This window comes from Labeo rohita, chromosome 15 (genome assembly GCF_022985175.1).
Source record: "Labeo rohita strain BAU-BD-2019 chromosome 15, IGBB_LRoh.1.0, whole genome shotgun sequence".
Lineage (NCBI taxonomy): Eukaryota > Metazoa > Chordata > Actinopteri > Cypriniformes > Cyprinidae > Labeo > Labeo rohita.
Genome location: NC_066883.1, coordinates 13763030 through 13784820, shown reverse-complemented (window position 1 = coordinate 13784820; position 21791 = coordinate 13763030). Strand labels below are relative to the sequence as shown.

The window sequence follows — 21791 nt, the reverse complement described above, 5'->3', positions numbered from 1 at the left end:
TGTATTAGATCATCAAATTAAAACATTTTCAGAACATAGAACTATGCATTGAATCATGCAAAAATAAGCCTGTATTTATTGATAAATTGCGCCGTAGTCATAACTTGTGTGAAAAGGAACAAAAGTTGTTGTTTTATTACCGCTAGTGTTTATTTCAGCTGGCAACTCTAGTGAATTGTGTATATAGGTACATTTTGTAACTATATTTGCAGAAATGTAAGCAAATACATATTTCCAAAGAGCCTGAGTTGCATAAATTAAAAACTAAATTATTGTTCTGTCCAGTTTTGTGTTTATTGTAATTAGGCCTTAACTTTATCTATAACCTGTCTAACTACCTCTGGTCTCCACTAGCCCAATCCTGTCTGGGCACTAAAAGGTTAATCGTGTTTAAAAATAGCATATCATCTACACTACACTAAACCCTAAATTTGACCAAAAGTATTAAAAAAAAGCAAACATACTTGCTAAAGCAACTATGCCATTTTAGCTTCCTTATGCAAGGTTTTGAGCGCTTTTGTGGAGTGCTGTGTCGTGTTTTTACCAGAGCCATACCAGGGTGCTCCGTATTACATCGAGTGCAATGAGTGCAACACTCTACCGGGTGAGCTAACAAGCAAGTTTACTATGCCAGTAAAGCCATATATATAGAGCTGGTTATGTGATGCAAACAAATCTGTTAGATTATAAACCAAACACTTTCAGAGCATAGAATTATGCAATGAATCATGTAAAAATAAGCCTTTATTCACTGAAAATATGCCTCTGTAGTTGTAATTTGTGTGAAAAGGAACAAAAAGTTGCTGCTGTTTTATTGTTCAGCTAGAAACTCTAGTGAATTGTGTATGTAGGTACATTTTTTCAGAAATGTAGGCAGTCACCAAAGAGCCTGGGTCGCATAAAACTATATTATTATTCTTTCCAATTTTGTGTTTACTGTGACTAGGCCTTAATTTTCTCTAAAACTTGTTTAACTACCTCTGGTCTCCACTGGCTCCATCCTGGTTACTGTCTGGGCACTAAAAGTTTAATGGTGTTTAAAAATAGCATTTCACCTACACTAAACCCAGCCCTAAACTTAACCAGTGGTGTTAACGAAAGCAAACGTGAGACAAAAACACACTTGCTGAAGCAACCATGGCATTTTAGCTTCCATATCCAAGACTTTAAGCTCTTTTGTGGAGTTTTATGTCGTGTTTTTGACCGGACTCGTACCATGGTACTCCGTATTGCAAATGAAATGCTCTATACCGGGTGAGTTTACTATGTCAGTAAAGCCATACATATGGAGCTGTTTTTGTCATGCATACAATAAAATGTATTAGATTATAAATCAAACACTTTTACAACACAGAATTGTGCAATGAATGATGCGAAAATAAGCCTTTATTCACTGATAATCTGCCCCTGTAATCATAATTTGTGTGAAAAGGAACTGTTTTATTGCCGCTAGTGTTCATTTCAACTGGAAACTCTAGTGAAATGTATATATAGGTACATTTTTGGAGAAATGTAGGCAGTCATATATTTCCAAAGAGCTGGAGTTGTATAAAACTATATTCTTTTTTCCAATTTGTGTTTATTGTGACTAGGCCTTAATTTTGTCTAAAACCTGAGTAACTACCTTTTTTTTTTAACGGACTCGTACCATGGCACTATGTATCGCAAGTGAAACGCTCTATACCGGGTGAGCTATTGAGCAAGTTTACTGTGTCAGTAAAGCCATACATATGGAGCTGTTTATGTGATGCAAACAATAACATGTATTAGATTACTCAAACATTATGGTAAAAGTGCTGGAAACTCTAAACATAGGTACATTTTTGCAGAAATGTAGGCAGTCACATATTTTCAAAGAGCCTGGGTTGTATAAAACTGTACTATTATTCTTTCCAATTTTTTGTTTACTGTGACTAGGCCTTAATTTTGTTTAAAACTTGTCTAACTACCTCTGGTCTCCACTGGCTCCATCCTGGTTGTTGTCTGGGGAAAAAGACCCGGGGATACTGCAGGCCTCGTCTGAGTCGTCCATCAGAGATGACTTATCAGTGTCAGAATACTCATTACTATAGTCCATTGGCACCTCCGTGTCTGTGCTTGGACTTAATATGTCTGCGAGAGAGACAGATGGGAAAGAGGTCAAAAAATTCACACACAAGCAGCAGGAAGTGACAAACAATAATTACATGTTTGCAGAAGCAGAAGACACAGTGCAAATGTTTCAAATGTGGCAACAGTGTCCATCATGTCAACAATGTTTCTCTCACACTCATTACCGAGAGTCTCCCCTAAGCAGTCATTTGGGACCTTGTATGCACACCGCTTGTGGCAGTTGAACTTGCAGTCTTAAAAAAAGAAGAAAAACAAGAGCCATAAAATCAAAACTTAACAATTATGGGAACATGACACATTCTTAAAAAGATAGTTCACCCAAAAATGTTTACCCTCATGTCATGCCAAACCCGTAAGGCTTTCGTTCATCTTCGGGAACATAAATTAAGATATTTTTGGTGAAATCCGAAACTTTCTGACCCATATACAGCAACACAACTACCACATTCAAGGCCTGGAAAGGCAGTAAGGACATTGTTAAAATAGTCCATTTGACATCAGTGGTTCAACCATAATTTTATAAGGCTATGAGAATACTTTTTGTGTGCAAAGAAAACAAAAATAATGACTTCATTCAACAATTTGCACAAAAAGTAAAAAATAAGGTTGAGCAACTGATGTCACATGGACTATTTTATTGATGTCCTTACTACCTTTCTTGGCCTTGAAAATGGTAGTACCTTTTCTGTCTTTGCCATACCAGAAAGCTCTCAGATTTCATTAAAAATATCTTAATTTTTGTTCCAAAGATGAACGAAGGTCTTACGGGTTTAGAACGACATGAGGATGAGTAATTAATGACAGAATTTTCGGTTCTGGGTGAACTACCCCTTAAAGGATTCCTTCATGGATAGAAAATTAAAAAGAACAGCATTTATTTGAAATAGAAATGTTTGCAAAAATGTCTATACTGTTACCTTTGAGCTGCTTAATGCATCCTTGATGAATAAAAGTAATAATTTGTTTAAAAAAAATATAACTTACTGACCACCAGTTTTTACGAAGGAGAAATGTATTGTGCTGTTTTATTGTAGATTATTTTAAGATAATCTACAAGCAAGATAATGACATAATTTCAACTCAAATCAATATTTAATTTCAACTCAAATCAATATTCCATGTCTATTTATTTATTTATTTGACTGAAGAATGTCCAGTCACCACCACAAACTCAATCCAATTACATTCCTGTGTGGGTCATTAGGCTACACAGGTAAATGTGGAATTTACTAATACTACATGAACGAATGCCTTTCCTAGCTGTTTTAGTATTCATTTGTAAGCCAGGATGGATTATTGAGCAGGATTGTCAGACCTTTGCACTGGAGACCCTGGCGGAAGAGTCCTCTCAGCAGTCTCTTGCAGTACTGACACACGGTGGGACGCGTGTACGAGTGAACGGCGAATGTGTGTGGGACCTTCACTTTAGTCATGAGGATTTTGTCCAGGTGGACAGGCCGTCCGGTGTAAAAGCGCCTGGCCTCACTGGGGGTGCGGGGCTGGAGACAAACCACACCAGAAATACACTTAAAATCAAAATTTTTACATGTATTCATTTCACACATTTCTTTTTTTTTTCATTTTTCCCCTCAGCAGCTGTTGTTTTTAACTGAAGAACATACGGTATGTTTCTTAATTCAAATATTGTGAAAAAATGGAATTGAATGTGTGCTGTACCATCTGGGTGTGTGATCGTATAAGGCTGGCTTCTTCAGACGTCACGCTGCTGTTGAGACTACTGAGGGACTCGGCGGTGGACAGACGTAAAGACTGACTGCTGGTGAGGGACGTGGTGGACAGCCGCCGCTTCCTTGCCCCACTGCAGTTATTAGGAATGCTAAAAGCACAGCGTTTGTGGTAATTCAGTCCACAGCCTGCAGGGGGAGACAGTGAGAGGGCAAAAAATGGTCAGTGTGGACATTTGTCACATTTAGGTCCAAACATTTCTTAAGAGCTAGTTGGGTCATGGAAAATATATCAAGTTGCTTGACAGCTCACAAGTCTAGCTATGATTGAAAGAACACAAGTACAGTATGATGAATACAAATTATGAAAGAGTGAAAGAGAATTGTGAATTCTCACCATCACATTTGAGTCCTTGACGCACAAGGCCGAAAAGCATCTCGCCGCAGTGATCGCAGAACGCCGGCGCACGATACGAGTGCACGTTTAACGCGTGAGGACGAATCTGGAAGTCCTCGGATGTAGCAGCAGCTGCAGAGTGCAAAATCACAAACACGAGATATCAGTGCTAACTGCTCAAATGTAATTCAAAACCTTGTTTAGGGACAACAAGGTTTCTGCTTTTTACAACCTTTAAGACCTTTAAGATCTTAAAGTAAATATATATGTGTGTGTATATATATATATATATATATATATATATATATATTTATATTTTTTTTTAACTTTTTTTTTTTTTTTATTAACTTTACAAAATGTGACTCTGGACCACAAAACTAGTCTTAAGTAGCACGGGTATATTTGTAGCAATAGCCAACAATGTACTGTATGGGTCAAAATTATCGATTTTTCTTTTATGCCAAAAATCATTAGGATATTACGTAAAGATCATGTTCCATGAAGATATTTCCTGTGGTAAATAAATTTTTGATTAGTAATTTTCATGGCTAAGAACTTCATTTAGACAACTTTAAAGCAGATTTTCTCAATATTTATTTATTTGTGTGTGTGTGTGTGTGTGTGTGTGTGTGTGTATATATATATATATATATATATTTTTTTTTTTTTTTTTTTTTTTTTTTTTTCACCATCAGATGCCATATTTTCAAATAGGTGTATCTCGGCCAAATACTGTTCTATCCTAACAAACATGGAAACTTATTTATTTAGCTTTCAGATTATGTATAAACCTCAATTTAAAAATAATATTGACCCTTATGACTGATTTTGTGGTCCAGGGTCATAAATGCCTCTGTTTTTTTTTTTTAATATTTAAAAAAATATTTATATATTTATATATTTACTGGACAACAAGTCAAAATACTTAGGAGGATGTTAAGTTTTACAGATGCATGGCACATTCAATGTAATAACTTTATGAATTTAAGGTATACTGCTTTGATTTAAGATCTTTTAAAGGAGAGAAAAATAAGACATTTTTAAGACCCACAGAAACCCTGGGACAATGTGCAAAAAGTAAGCATGGCATGTTCAGGTATTGAGTCTTGAGCTGAAAATATTCTTATGCAAATCTTGGACATTTGCATCATTCGCATTGTTTGAAGCCCTGTGAGTTATGGATACAGTATCTTCTCATCTCTCAAGTCTGTTCGAAATCTATTTTCGACATGCTCTCAGAACGCTGTGCTAAATACACATGATTTTGTATCAGGATCACACATTCAAACAACTGGAGCGTATGAGATTCTCCACTAGATAAAATGTCAAAATGAACCGAACAGGCTTTTGATAAGATTTAGGTCACTTCCGTTCCATTCAGAGACATGATTTCTTGTTGAAAGCTATTGTTCAGATTTTAGTTATTGACATTATAGCATTTTAACTTTCAGGAAATTACTTTGTGTCATATACTGTTGATTTATATCGCTTCAGTATTTCAAGATTCTGAAAGGAATCGACAAGAATAAAAAAATGTGGATTTAGGTTCCAGTGCTTTCTTGAAGAAAAAAAGAAAAAAAAGATTCTAATTCATTTTAAAAATTGAAATAAAATAGCAGTTTTCATCATATATTCATTAGAGTCTAATTTTTGGAAACGATCATCATCCCCAGATCAGATGCATTCAGATATTTTACCTCAATATATGAGTTACTTATTCTTATTATTACAGTGATATTGTAGTATTATTTACACTACCAGTCAAAAGCTTTTGAACAGTAAGATTTTTAATGTTTTTTTTTTTTTAAATCTCTGTTCACCAAGCCTGCATTTATCCAAAGTACACAACTTTGAAATATTTTTACTATTTAAAATAACTGTTTTATATTTGGATACATTTTAAAATGTAATTTACTTCTGTGATCAAAGCAAAATTTTCAGCATCATTACTCCAGTCTTCAGTGTCACATGATCCTTCAGAAATAATTCTAATATGCTGATTTGCTGCTGAAGAAACATTATTATTATAAGATGATTATTATCAATATTTAATAGAGTTGAGTACATTTTTTCAGGAATTTTTGATGAACAGAAAGATCCAAAGATCAGCATTTATCTGAAATAAAAACTATTTTGTAGACATTAATAGTTTTATTTAGCAAGGATGCTTTAAGTTGATAAAAAGTGACAAAAACATTGAAAATGTTACAAAAGATTTCTATTTCAGATAAATGCTGTTCTTCTGAATTTTCTATTCATCAAAGAAACCTGAAAAATTCTACTCAACTGTTTTCAACATAATAATAATAATAATAATAATAATAATAATAATAATAATAATAATACATGTTTCTTGAGCAGCAAATCAGAATATTAGAATAATTTCTGATGTGCCTGGAGTAATGAAGCTAAAATTTCAGCTTCGAGATCACAGAAATAAATTACATTCTAAAAAGTATTCAAACAGGAAACGGTTATTTTAAATAGTAAAAATCTTACTTTTGATCAAATAAATGCAGGTCTGGTGAGCAGAAGAGACTTCTTATGAAAACATTAAAAAATCTGACTGTTCAAAAACTTTTGACTGCTAGTGTATATCCTGTTATAGCATTTGATATTATTTTGAAATATTTGTGATTTTTATAATTTCAATTTTAATTTTAGTTTAAGTGTAGTACTTTAATTGTGTGCTTTTGTCATATTAATATATATATGGTTTTGGTCATTTTGGTACTTCATTACAAACTTATTTTATTTGTAGCTAGTTGCCAAGGCATTTCTGTGTTTTATCTAAGATTTATATTTAATTTCATTTTAGTCTTAAGTAATGACAATTATTTTTAATAGTTTTACTTAACAAAAACAATACAAATTATTATCCTTGTATTCTCATATACGGTAATATGGGGCATTATTAATATTAAATACTCTTTACATTCTGTGACATAAGACTGTACAACATGTACAACAATGTACAAATACTTTTATACAGTTTACATTAAAATTAATTCAAACAAGTATAGTAAAGAGAAAAACATTTATTTAAATTGCCATGAAATGAGGGGGCGAATTGGTTGCTGGCTACTAGTTAATACTAATCGACTTACCGGACAAAACAACTTCCACCAGGTCACCCTCCTGGATGTCCGACACAGCCTTGACCAGCTGCAGGATGTTACTGCTGGTGGTGTCATGCTTGAAGAGGAGGATCTTGTCATATATCCCATAAAAGCCACATTCAGGAAACTGGACGGAAAGAAAGAAGGAAAGAAAGAAAGAGAAAGATTAGCCTCATTAATAGCGCATTTACACATATCACTTTGCTAATGTAATATTTCTCTTTTCCTGTTGCTAACAACCTTCACCACATTACAGCAGCTCATCACAACCACAACATCCTTCATAGATTGTTGGCTCATGGGCAAACATGGAGAATCAGACTTTGAGATGAGCCACTAAAAATTGGCGGTCATCATGTTAATGAAGAGCTATCTGCAAGGGTTCCTGATGGTGGCACTTTTGCAGGTGTACCCACCAGGGATCTCCTCTCTTATTTGTGCAAGTGTTGCACGTCAAGGTGGGGCGGGGGTGTTCTTTGCTTCTGCCAGCTGCATTTTGAAGATTTCCTGTTGTTGCAGAGAAGAGCTTTTAATTTTCGTAGCTCTGCTGTGTCGAGAGCCGCCGTAAGACTTCTGAGCGGATTTAGAGGTTTTATGTTGTTTGTGTTGTTTTCGGAAATCACATTTTCCTTGTATTTTTGAAATTAAAAAGTTCAAAACAATATGTAAACAAAATGTAGGTTCCACAACCAGAAACTTCTATGTCCAACCATTTATTGAAATGATGCTGGAAAATGATTAGTTACGAATTTTTGCAGTTTTTTAATGTCAGATTAATGCACACGACAGCCCACATTTACACCAACAATGCCTATTCTGTGTTCATAAACTCGGGTCGCTTAGTCATTCATGGTAAAGTAATAAGGAGACAGTTTTCCTACAACTTTTCTTGTTAGATACTCTTATTCATAAACATGAGAAGTAGTAGATCTTAATCCAGTATGTAACTAACAATAACAAATAAATGAAAATTTTGCTGAAGTTGTGTGGTTTCATTATCAGTATCAACATTTTACTGATCAATTTTGATTCTGTCATCAAATACTTAAACTCTTGTTGTCCCAAACTTGTATTTCTTCTAAGAACACAAAAAAGGATATTTTTAAATTTCATTTTTAGACAATGAATGTCAAAGGGTCCAAAGTTGTTTGAAAGCCAGTGACTTTCATATTATCATTTTATGTTCCACAGAGGAAAGCAAGTCATACATGACACTAATAACAGTACATGATGACAGAACTTTCATTTTTGGGTCAACTGTATCTTTAAATGTGCTTCAAAATATGTTTTGTTTTACGTCACGGTGCGTTCAGGCTTTGCAAATAGGGTGGCACTGAAGAATGTTTTTTTACAAACTTGAGCGAATCGAATAGAAAACCTATAGCCCAAAGTTTACTTTGAGACTTTATAGGTACATTAGCAAAAAACAGCCTGTTTTATTCTAAAGGTGGAAATGGTTATGTAATATTACATTATCACTGTTAGCACAAGACAAACATTAGTTTTGGCCCTCAAAAGAAATAAATTGATCAAAACTGTATGTCATCATTCCTTTAAGGACTTCGATTGTGGCCTGGTGCGTTGTTAAAACCAAACGGTGATGTTATAAACCAACAAAAATAATTTACATCCAACGCCTTATGATCACCAGGCATGTAGAGCAGCAGAAGACGCAGAGAAGCAGCTCTTTGATGAAGATCTTGTGGGGGGATTCCGACGCAGTGTCGTGCAGAACCTATTTATGCTAATTAGCATGGGAGCTGGTGTGGTGGACTTGGTTGGTTGCCTTTCATTTCGAGCTGACAGCTGTGACCGCACTGTGATATAAGCCTAAGAGCCAGTCGAGTGTGATACCTGAGCACTTCTGCATTACAGCCGACGTCTGCCAATCATTGTAGAGCAAAATCCCACTTGGCGCAGAGCAACTACCTGGCATGAAAAGATTAGCTACCTGAACAAGCCAACTTGGACCGAGTTTGAAATGAGAAAGCTGGGCACAGTCAAAGGTGCAGTGTTACATATAAGGGATGACAGAACAACAAGGATGAAAAAAGATATAGCCGCCCCATACGGCAGGTCAAAGGAATGTGGGACGTAGGCTTGATAGTGTCAGTCAAATGCATAGAGGCTTATCAGTGGAGTAGATCTCCTGAATATTTTATGATACGCCATTCAACGCATGTCATACAACTCAGTGAGCTGGAAGCCATCACAACCAGCATACTGAACCTGACTCTTGCTGAAGGCCCCTTGTCTTCTGTCAGTGTGGGTGTGCGAGTAGCACGGGACAAAGTCAGTGGGATTTTCCACTGTGGAACATGGAATCATGGCTGATATCAGCACACATAGACCACACACAAAAAGGCATTCATGTGTAAAGAATCCTGTAAATAAGTAAAACCAGGTTTATGGTTCAACCAAAATGGCACACTGGTCTTGGCTGGTCCAAGTCAAGGTGGAGTTCAGTGGGATTTTCCAAAGAAAAAAACTGATATGATGTAATTTCAAACAAAGTAAACTTTAGACCGAAGCAGGGGTGTCAAATTCAGTTCCTGGAGGGCTACTGTGTACCAAAGTAATTAAGGTTTTCAGACTTACTAGAAACTACAGGGCAAGTGTTTTGGAGCTGGTTGGAGCTAAACTCTGCAGGACAATGGGCCTTTTGGACAAGAGTTTGACACATGTGTTTAGAGCAAGGATCTCCAATCCTGCTCTTGGAGAGCTATCAACCTGCAAACTTAAGTTCCAATCCTGCTTCAACACATCTGCCTGTAATTATCAAGTAACCGTTGAACACCTTGATTAGCTGGACAGTGTGCTTGATTGGGGTTGGAGCTGATCTGTAAGATGGCAGCTGTCCAGGAGCAGGGTTGGAGCCCCCCGGTTTAGAGTTTGAATGTTTCTGGAGTTCAAAAAAGCCAGATAAAGTAGATTTTACAGAAAAGTTCACCTGAAAAACACACCTGAATTAAAGTAATCAAGAACTTCAGACTGATTATAAACTTCCTGGCAAGCGTGTTGAAGCTAGAGAGCTACCATCCTGCAGACTTCAGTTCCAATCCTGCTTCAACACATCTGGCTGTAATTTTCAAATAACCGTTGAACACCTTGATTAGCTGGTTCAGGTGTGTTTGATTAGGGCTGGAGCTGAAATCTGCAGGATGGCAGCTCTCCAGGAAAAGGTTTGGAGACCACCGATTTAGAGTTTGAAAGTTTTTGGAGCTCAAAACCACTTGATAAAGCGGACTTTACAGAAAGGTTAACCTGAAAACACACCTGAACCAAAGGAATCACGATCTTCAGACTCACTAGAAACATTCAGGCAAGTGTGTTGGCGCTGTTGGAGCTAAACTCTGCAGGACAGTGGCCCTCCAGGACTGGAGTTTGACACAGGTGTTTAGAGCAAGGATCTCCAATCCTGCTACTGGAGAGCTACTGTCCTGCAAACTCCAGTTCCAATCCTACTTCAACACATCTGCCTGTAATTATCAAGTAACCGTTGAACAACTTGATTAGCTGGTTCAGGTGCATTTGATTGGGGTTGGAGCTGAAATCTGTAGAACGGCAGCTCTCCAGGAGGAGCGTTGGACCCCCCTGCTTTAGAGTCAAAAGTTTCTGGAGTTCAAAAAACTTGATAAAGCAGACTTTACAGAAAAGTTTTTTTTTTTTTTTTCTGGCAGGTAAACACCTTCAAACTTATACTGGACTGTGGCAATCATGCAATAGGCAGGTGTGCTCTAGGACTTCGCCTACTGCAAGGGTAAGGAAGCCACTGTCCTGCACAGTTTAGCTGCAACCCTGAAAAATAGGTTATGTCGAAGAAGTCCCATCTCATGTCCTCCCTCAACTGCGAAATCTTCCTATATCGCTGTTTTACCTTTTTTGTTAAGGGTGTTTGATCTTCTTTGCATGTTTACTTTGCAAAGACTGGGTCAGTACTTCTGCAGCGATGTAGGATGATTTTGAAATGATATTTGAAGCTGAGGGAGAAAATACAAGAGTTTTTCGACATACCCTAACTGTCTTGAGCCAGAATACACAGAGTTCAGGGAGAGAAAGGTAAGACGAGCGTTTGAGATTAAAAAGTATTTAAATTGTATTTTTTTAATGAAAATTACCGACCTTACAACATTTTTGGAAGTTCAAAATCGGGGCACTATATCAATTCATTATATGGAGAAAAATGCAGAAACGTTATCCTCAAAAAACATAATTTCTTTACGACTGAAGAAAGAATACATGATGACAAGGGGTGAGTACATTATATATGAATCTTCGTTTTGGAAGTGGACTTTTCCTCTAAGCCTACGCTTATTTCCATCACCACCTGTAGCTTTGGTCATTGTATCAGTATTTTTTTCCCCTGAATTGTGCTGCGGTAAAAAAACAGCAACAGTGCAACCATTTCACGTCATCAAAATAATGGCGCCTCCCATAGTCTAAAATATATATATAATGATGTGGATTTTTATATAATGGAAATTGTTCATGGTTTTTCTACTACATATTTAAGTGAGACATCATTTATGCTATTTTAAGCCATACAAGTCTTAACACGTTTATATAAATAAACGTGACACAACTTGATCTGGACTGCCAAATTGAGTACATCGGGGCCTTAATGAAGGATGCACAGTCCAGAGGCGAATCACGTTGACATTATGATACATGCATGGAAAATCATTTACAGTGCAAGAGTGAGGAGTGTGAGAACACAAAACCCAGACACGACATCAGAGAGCTTCAAAGCTTCCTGCAGTTGCGAAAGACAGGAAGAGACAAACTGAGACAAAAGGAAACAGAAAGAATATAGAGAATTACTATACTCCATACCCTAAACAACACCTTTCCACCCAGTTCCTGTTATTCCCACAGCCAGAACCGCCTAAGGATTCCTATGTGTTTCTTTCAGAGCACATGTGGCTAACCTCCACCTCATCCAAAGGAAGAGACGGACCCTGGTCCCTGCCTTCCGCTCGAAATACTCCCTCCCTCTCCCTGAAGCTTCCACAAGAAAGTCAACAACCCTCCATCTTGTCTATTTCCAGAGGATTGTGCTGCTGCCAAAGATTATAGTCCACACCCGGCCCGCTACCGCAACTTCTAACCAACCTCTAAACATACTTGACAGCAGCAGGCGGCCTCAAGCGAAAACAGTCACACGGTGGCTTGAGGCGCTTGCTAAACTGGGCAAGGTCTGTTCAGAATGTGTCTGCAATTAATGGCGCTGCTTTAGTGACTTATGAGTCAAACGATTATGTCTTTCCCATTATATTACTATAGTATAAAACTGTTAATACACAGTCACAGCTTGTTCAGTGAACGCATTATGCATATTTCATACAAACATGACAAGCCCTCATCTGATTGGATGACAGTAAGGGGCTGCACTTCTGAGAAAGAACTAATTACGGTTTTTGCTAATTACTGTACTGCTGATTATTGTATACTCTCGGAACAAAAAAGGACAAAAGCTGACACTGAGGCAGTACTCTTTTAAAAGTTACAACTTTTTTTCTCTTATTTACCCCTAAAAGGTGCATGAAATTAGTGCTGTCAAATCGATTAATCGCAATGAATCACGATTAATCGCATCCAAAAAAAATTTGTTTACATAATATATGTGTGTGTACTGTGCGTATGTATATTTAAATACACCCACATACATGTATATCTTAAATATCTTAAATATAAATGTGTATGTGCACACACATATTATGTAAACACAAACTTTTATATTAAATGCAATTAATCATGATTAATCGATTTGACAGCACTAATGAGTACCTAAAGGACACATATTAGTACCTTAAATATTAAAATTTGTACTTTTTGAAAAACTGTACTTTTGATCACCCCACTGACAGCATTCTAGATTATAAAGTCTGCACATTTCTGCTTACATATGCATATCATTGGCAGTTGGAAGCCACTGGAATTGAAAATAGATTTTAGGTATGTTGTCAACAAAATAGTGAGTACTCTGGAACTGGATAAATAAAAAGAGCAGATATAGAGCAACCATATCAACATTTAAATGAATAGGGAAAAAAATGACAGCAAAACAATTACATTTCCTAACAAATAATCTTAAAAATGGAAAACAGCATGATTAATGAATGGAAGAGGTTTGCTCATGTCATAAACAAACCACGCTCATTTGAAAACCATGGCTGAGGCAACATTTCTGCGAATTGATATTTCTATATCAAACAACATTTTCAATGTCACATAGTAAATGAAATATGTTGTTTGCTGGGCTAAAACAAGACACTCAAATATAAGATGAGTCATAGAATTGCCTGCATATGTGCTCATTTTATTTGTCAATTAAACTGGATGAGAAAGAGTTTTTCCAGACTTTTTAGAGTAAATAGACCGTAGACCAAACTGTCGCTCAGCTACATATGTATCCTCAATTGTTCCTATGCATGTTTGCACAGTGGCACAAACAATAGACGCTGGTGCAATCATATCTGCCATTCCCTGGGCTTTGCTTGGAGACAGCGCAGTGTTTCTAAGGGTGCTTTGTGTTGACTAGGATCGTGTTTCTCGCATGGTCTCAGGCGGCTGCGCCCATTATGACTCTGATGAATTATGGAAACCATTGCCCCCTTCTCTTCTCTTCTCTTCTCTTCTCTTCTCTTCTCTTCTCTTCTCTTCTCTTCTCTTCTCTTCTCTTCTCTTCTCTAACACAGTGGCAGTCTACACAAACACCTTTCACAACATCCGTCAGGACTTTGACCCCGTCTTTTCTCATCAGACATGGGTACGCTGACATGAAAAAACAAATGCTATAAATAGCCAATGCCCTGCTGTACATGTAATATTGAAAATCTCTGGACTGACTGAAAGCAATAAAGATGAGTGACATTTATTTGCACTTCCAAGTGTGACATGTATTTTCCCTCCTCGTGTTACCTATCAAGTGCCAATAAAGGGTGATCCCCAGTGCGCTCCAGGGATTTAGACTGATCTGGCAACAGCTCCTTCTAATAAAAATCTAGTATCAAATAAACTGCACAGCTGATCTCCCAATACGACCAGCTTTTATTTATTTTCTTCTCAGTAGCTCAGACTGTAAAGCATACATAGAAGCTGCAATTCTCACAATTTTTGTCTAATTATAAAAATGGTGAATAAAATAATAATAAAATACATTTTATGTATATAATTTATATATGGATGATTTGATTGTCAAAATGTTTCACATCTTGTCTCTCATTATATTTCGTCTCTGTTGAGAAAATGTATATGTTGGAACATTTATATATATATATATTTTTTTGACACTAATAATAAAAAAAGATCTGTCTATATGGACACAGACTCACATATCCATATAGAATATTCATTTGCAAACCCCTTTAAACCACTTTGTGGCTTCATTCTGTGATATGATCACATGACCACGACCATGGTTTGTCAATGTGAACATAGTTTGGCCACAGCAGTGTTCAAATGAATGGTTGCAACACCATGACCCACTTCAGTCTGTGATTATTCCCACACGTCAAGGCCTCATTCTTACCAAACAAACTCCTTAATAATGGAACAAGAAGTCACTTTTTCCTTAGACTGCCCTTTGTGTGCTGTCTAAACATCAACTAATTGTAATGGAAATGCCCATTGCTTTAATTCAGAACTCAAAGACCTGTTTTATAGTGTTAAGAGACCGTGTACAAGACACAAGAGACACATTTAGGAGTTCATTGAAAGAGAATATGCTATTTTGACCTTTTTTTTTGTTAAGAACAATTCACATCAGCCTTTTTAGAGAAACTTATTTATTTATTTATTTATTTATTTATTTATTTATTTATTTATTTATTTATTTATTTAATCATATGTTTTTTTTTTTTTTTTGGTTTTTCTTCAAATTTACACCATAGCCTACATTTCACAATATTGTAAGCGCAAGAGAAGCTTTATTAACCCCTATATTTATTAATCTTGTATACCTTGAAATATGAAATAGTCATCAGAAAGAAAATTTGATTTATTATATATTATTTAAATGTATTAATACATTTTTATATATATATATATATTATGTACACAAAATCTTTGTGATTAATCATGAATAATTGAGAATAATCGTTGGCCAGCACAAATTTATTTTCATATATATGTAATTAGTGCTGGCCAACGATCAATAGCGATTATTTATGATTAATCGCAAAGATTTTGTGTACATAATATACATATATGTGTGTGTGATGTGTATATTTATGATGCATATATAAATACAAACACATGCATGTATATATTTAAGAAATATGTTATGTTTATATATTAAATATATATATATAATATAAATTCTATGAAAATAAATATATACATGCAAACACATGTAAATATTTTCAAAATATATACTATATGTGTGTGTCTTAATGTCTTCGTATATACATAATAAATATACAGAGTACACACACCGATATTACACAAATACTCTTATTTATAGACTTGTATTATATAATAAACTTGTGTGTGCAAACATATTTATATATATATATATATATATATATAAAGCTTGCTTTTTTTGAGTATCATATTTGGTAGATCAGTCTTTAATGGTTCATGTAGTATGATATAGCAGATTATTGAGCTCATAAAAAGAAAAAAAGGATCAGTAAATCAGTGAGATCTTTTTTTCTAAATACTTATGTATAATCAAGTAGCTTCAACCCAGTTAATGTTAATATTGAAATATAACTAATAATATGAAAGTTGTGTACTTCACAAAAATCAGTTAAGATTTCAGAGCAAAAGGATATGTGAACCACAACCTAAAAGGGGACATTTTTGAAATACTAAACAGCATTTAACTTGATAAAAAAAATACATATCAATCAGACGACAAAAAAGTGTGAAGCAGATCATGTAAAACAGCTTTTGATCAAGTTGATAATTTTGTGTATCAAATATGAAACATTAAGATTCATACATTTATATTAATAAAAATTAACAACAAAAAATGACTCAAAACTATTTTATAGAAGTTACAACTCATCTACTGTACATCTCTGAGATAGTGACCCTAATGTTGAGCACTTCTATACAGCAAGTGAAAGAAAAGGTGTGGCCGTCTAAAAAACTACAGGGTCGCCAAGAGACAACTTTGTGACAGCATGAGAATCTGCCTTTAAAATAGCAACAGAGAAGAGCAAAACCAGAAGTAATAGATGCGAGTTCCGCTTTTCATCATCACCACCATTTCCTTTCATATCTAGTATTTACAATACACACAGACAGTTTATGTGGCTTTTTTATGCCCAGCACTGTTGCTTTATTTGAAAATGAGTTCACAAGGTTATAAATACAGCACTGAATTCAAGTGTGAAACCTGCTTCTTTTTGTTTCTCAAGCTCACTGAGGCATTACAGCCAATAAAACAAGACATTTTCCTTTGATAGTGCAGTTTGAATTTATAAGAGATACACTGTACTTTGAACATGCAGCTTAAAATGCCACAAGCTGACTGAACGGAAGTTATTAAATCTGTTATGAAATGTTATGAAACGTAATCTTTATTTCAATACTATCTTTCAGTCGATCACTGAACAAAAACAAAGCTTTACAGAACACAAGGCATGAATATGCTGTTATACGGACGTCACTGATTAGTTGCAACATAGACTGAATCACTGAATCATGCCAGAAGCTGGGAGTGCTCACATGACCTACTTAGATAGCAATATAATTGCTGAAGATACTATTGGCACAGTAATTATTACAGTCAAGCAATAAAAAGTAAATAAACAAGCAATGCAGATGACATCATATGTAACCAGACTGTGTGATATTCTAAGGTATTCTGATACTCGGTAGGTGACATTTAGGGTGAAATTGATCAGCTTGTCTTCACTGACAGACAATTGTATATAAATCTGCCTTCAAGTGCATCTGAAATTCACACTACCGATCAATTATTATGAAATGTCACGCATTCTAGTTGGGAAACAACACAGAAGTAGTTTAAAAGGTAGTTTTCTCAGGGTTCAAGCGCTTTAAGGCATTTAAGCACATAAAGACATATTATTTATCAAGCCTGCAACGACCTAAATCAATGATTTATTTTTTTTTTTTTTTTTTTTTTTTTTTTTTTTAGCAAATCCAGGTCATTTACCATAGACATATGATGGTTTTTAATGTTTAAGACTGCTATGGTCCAGCTATGGTCCAATTTCCTTAAAACTTTGCATGCTTGTTTAGAATCACCTGTTGCATGTGTTCACCAGGTTTTATGAAGTTTTGAGTTTTCCTTTTGGCTTTATAGGCTTTTGAGTATAGTTCAACAGGCCGCTTTTTTGGACACAACCACGTTATAGCTTCCCAAAGGGTACATTTCAACATTTTTTGATAATAACTGACTTAGAGAGTCCAGACAATTGCAGTTTTTTTTGAGCAAAAAACCTAGCACTACTTCGCAAAAGTAGGTTTTTTGCATCTTATCAAACATTCAACTAATGATTTAATTGACAGCAGTGGTTTTAGAGGCACAGATGTATAGAATGCAAATACTGTGTGCATGTGTGAAAAAGCATGCAATGTACAATCGTTTATGCCCTTGAAAAATGCAATATCGTCTTCCCCTCCAGTGGCCGATTTCTTTTGAATTCCTCACAAAGGAATTTTGAGATACGCGAATGTCCTTGTAGCCACTTGTGGCACTTTGGACCAAAAAAGTGCGTACTGATTTTCATGTCGATAGGATAAACGGTTGCATAGTTGTGGCAGCCATCAAGTGACCAAGCTCCGCGACTTTTCATGTGACCTCAGATTCAGCTCTTTCACAAGCGTTGTGAGTTTGGTGAAGAAATCTCATTCTGTTCAAAAGTTATAGACGTTTTAGTAAAGGCAGCCCTGCACCTTTCCAAAGTTTTGGCATCCAATTGTGACAGAGAGTCGTAAGTTTAACTTTTTCTCCAGAGAATCTTCCTGCACTGGGTTGGTTCTGACTGTGCGAAAAACCTAGGAATAGTTTGGAAAAGTAGGTTTTTCAAAAAATGCAAATTGCCCAAAAACTTTGCCCAGGATAACAGACAAATCTGAGGCATGCGTTTTGTCCAGCATGAGCCAAGAATTCCAACAACATAAGACACTTGAGTCAGCGATGAACGGTTTAGGAGTTACAAGCGATTTTGTGATGTCACATGGACTATTTTAACAATGTTCTTACTACATTTCTGGGCCTTGAGCATGTCCGTTGCATTGCTGTCTATGCAGGATCAGAAAGCTATCGGATTTCATCAAAAATGTCCTAATTTGTGTTCTGAAGATGAATGAAAGTCTTACGCGATTGGAATGAGTAATGACTATTTTTTGAGTAATTACATTTTTGGGTACTATCCCTTTAATGCACAGATATTTAAAAAAGGAAAAAAAATACCACTATTAGTCTCTCTGGGTAGCTTGTGCGTAAGTGACCTGTCAAAAATATTATTAAATATTTAAAGTTAATATATTTTAAAAGTACTAAACTGCAATATTAGTACAGATTTGTAAATAAAAAAATATATATTTACATTGATTTTTAAATATTTATTACATGCATGTTTCAATAAAATTTACATTTAAGTATTTTAGTCATTCTGTTACATAAAATGTTGAACTTAAATCTTAAGTTGGTTAAAAAGAACTCTAAAGTTCAGCTAGTTGCATTTATAATATAATAGTTTAATTGCAATTAACATGCAAATATGAAAAATTATATACAATATTCAAATGTATTCTCAATTAATCAATCAATAAATACAAATAAAGTTATTTCCACAATAAGTACTCTTCTTAGAAATATACTGAAGTGTACTTTTCACAAGGGTATATATGAAGCAAAAGGGGATTATTGTGAAAAGTGGCAGACGGGATTGAATGAATATTAAGAACAATGCCTGATTGTTTGCAACATACTGGTGTTGTTTCCAATCAGTACAGTTTATACGCTTACCATTTCACAAAAATAACCCTTTCAAAACCAGTTCTCTCATATGCATTTGTTCCATTATGTGACATTATGAAGTTAAATGAACAACAGAGACTGTACTGTGGCTGCTTAATGTTTGTAGGAATTGGATGTCAGACATGCAAATGTTTGAACAATGCTACAAACATCACTCAGAAGAGACATAGTAAAAAGACTAACGCAAAACAATGTAATAATGTTTAAGACAACACCCTTGGCTGCAACTTCTTAAGCCTTCCACCGTCATCACCTTTGAAAAAGTCTTCTGTTACTAGCTAAACAGCTAAAACAAAAACTTCCCAGGGATTTTGGCAGATATTGACGTTAAATGAAACGCTGCCATGGCAATCGCAGCGTAAAGACGTCAACGCGCTACACTCATTAGTGGCCAAACAACCACTTGGCTCAGCGCGGGAATTTTACCGGCTATTGTGTTTGTGCGTGATGGAACAAATGCTCTTAGCGAGTTGGGATATTTTTAGGTCGCGTGATGTCACAGGACCTGCAAGCTGAGAAACATATCTGAAATGCCAAGTTTTTTTTGTGCAGAGGCACAGCCCAACAACAACCTGAGTGACAAGAGTGAATGAGAATTCCCCGTCACAATAGATGACGCAATAAACGGGTGATGTCAGCAGCTGAATTACAACAACACAGTGCTGAGGTCAGTCGGAGCACAATAAGATAAAAGACTCTATTCTCCCGAGTTTGGCTCTTTAGGCTAACTCTTTTCTTCTATTCCTCCACCCTGTTCCACTTGTGCAATAGATAGTCCCCTATAGCATACGCTAAAACACAAGGCCCTAAATGTGTTCTTACCGCTAGCACGGTAGTCTTTTGTGATAAAGAAGTGTGCTTAATTGTATTGAGTGTGCACTTGTAGTGTACTTCAAAACTTTAAAGTATAATAAAAAAACAACAAAACTGTATTAGCATATAATATTAATCAAATTAAACAGCTACTTTCAGGACTTGAGTACATTTTTAATTAAAAACTGCACCTTGTAAAGTTTTACTTTAAAACGCATTTCAAAACATTATGTTGAATAGACTTTTGTCATGCTTTAAAGAAGTACACTTATTTTGATCTGTTGACTAACAAACTTAAGCAAGCACTTGATTATAACCCAGATAGCACACGTATGTCTGCAAGATGTCTGTTAAAGATCACTTGATCTGGAAAGCATCTGCTGTGTACAAACAGACGTCCGTAAGATGTCAGTTTTACATACAGTCTAAATCATAAACATCTTAAAGACATCTAATAGACGTCTATTTGACATCTGATTGGGAACGTCCTATAGACGTATTGCAGATGAGCAAACACTCTAAAAATACGTCTTCCAGATGTAAATGCAGACATCAAATAGACATCTCTGTGATGTATGTTTGCTATCAGGGAAATTAAACTGTAGCATTATACAATATTATCAAGTTGATATTAAATGTACTAAATGACACCTTAATGGTTAAATGTCAAATGTAATTACAAATATATTTCAATACCTTCTAAATTTCAATGGAAAATCCATTAATGTATATTTTAGTTTAGCATAAATGCTTGTCAGTACATTCGGCAGTACACTTTAGCCATCATTTAAAGACAATAGAAATAATGATTATGAGATTATGACATGTATAATTAAATTATAATACATAATACATTTTCTCATATATTTCTTAAATATATTATTTACATACACTACCAGCCAAAAGTTTCTGAACAGTATTTTTATTGTTAATTTTTAATGTTTTTTAAAGAAGTCTCTTCTGCTCAATAAGCCTGAATTTATTTGATCCAAAGTACAGCAAAAACAGTACAATTACTTAACTCTTTTCTGTTTGAATATATTTTAAAATGCAATCAGAAATCATTCAAATATTATGATTTGCTGCTCAGAAAATTTTTTTATTATTATTATTATTATTGAAAACAGCTGAGTAGCATTTTTTCAGGTTTCATTAATGAATAGAAAGTTCAGAAGAACAGCATTTACCTGAGACAGAAATAATTTGTAACATTATAAATGTCTTTATCATCACTTTTGAAGCGTCCTTGCCAAATAAAAGTATTAATTTCTATAATCCCCCCCCCCAAAAAAAAAAATATATATATATATATATATAATTTTGTTTTAAATTTTAATAAAGTTTTAAATATTGCTAATAATAATAATAATAATAATAATAATAATAATAATAATAAATGTTTCTTGAACAGCAAATCAGCATATTAGAATGATTTCTGAAGGATCATGTGACACTGAAGACTGGAATAATGATTCTGAAAATTTAACTTTGATCACAGGAATAAATTACATTTTAAAATAATTTTAAAGTAGTAGAAGTTATTTTAAATAGTAACATTATTTCACAATATTACTGCTTTTGCTGTATTTTAAATGCAGGCTTGGTGAGCAGACATTAAACACATTAAAAATTGTACTGTTCAAAAACTTTTGACTGGTGGTGTAAGTACTTTTTTTTTTTCCACAGTGTGTGATATAAGTACA

At 35.0% G+C, this 21791-nt stretch overlaps 1 protein-coding gene across 2 annotated transcripts in view; it reads right to left on the bottom strand.

The window, feature by feature from the left end:
* prkd2 (protein kinase D2) overlaps positions 1–21791 on the bottom strand; it is a 47787-nt gene that overhangs the window by 16321 nt on the left and 9675 nt on the right. The window contains exons 1-7 of one of the 2 annotated variants that reach the window (XM_051128908.1): positions 7554–7693; positions 7302–7440; positions 4195–4326; positions 3790–3986; positions 3428–3611; positions 2277–2345; positions 1950–2112 (exon numbers count right to left, since the gene is read on the bottom strand). In XM_051128908.1, coding sequence (XP_050984865.1) covers positions 1950–2112; positions 2277–2345; positions 3428–3611; positions 3790–3986; positions 4195–4326; positions 7302–7440; positions 7554–7613 — 944 coding nt within the window. In that variant the 5' untranslated portion in view covers positions 7614–7693. Of the gene's footprint in view, positions 1–1949; positions 2113–2276; positions 2346–3427; positions 3612–3789; positions 3987–4194; positions 4327–7301; positions 7441–7553; positions 7694–21791 lie in introns of those variants that run through there. The other variant, XM_051128907.1, reaches the window with a different exon arrangement.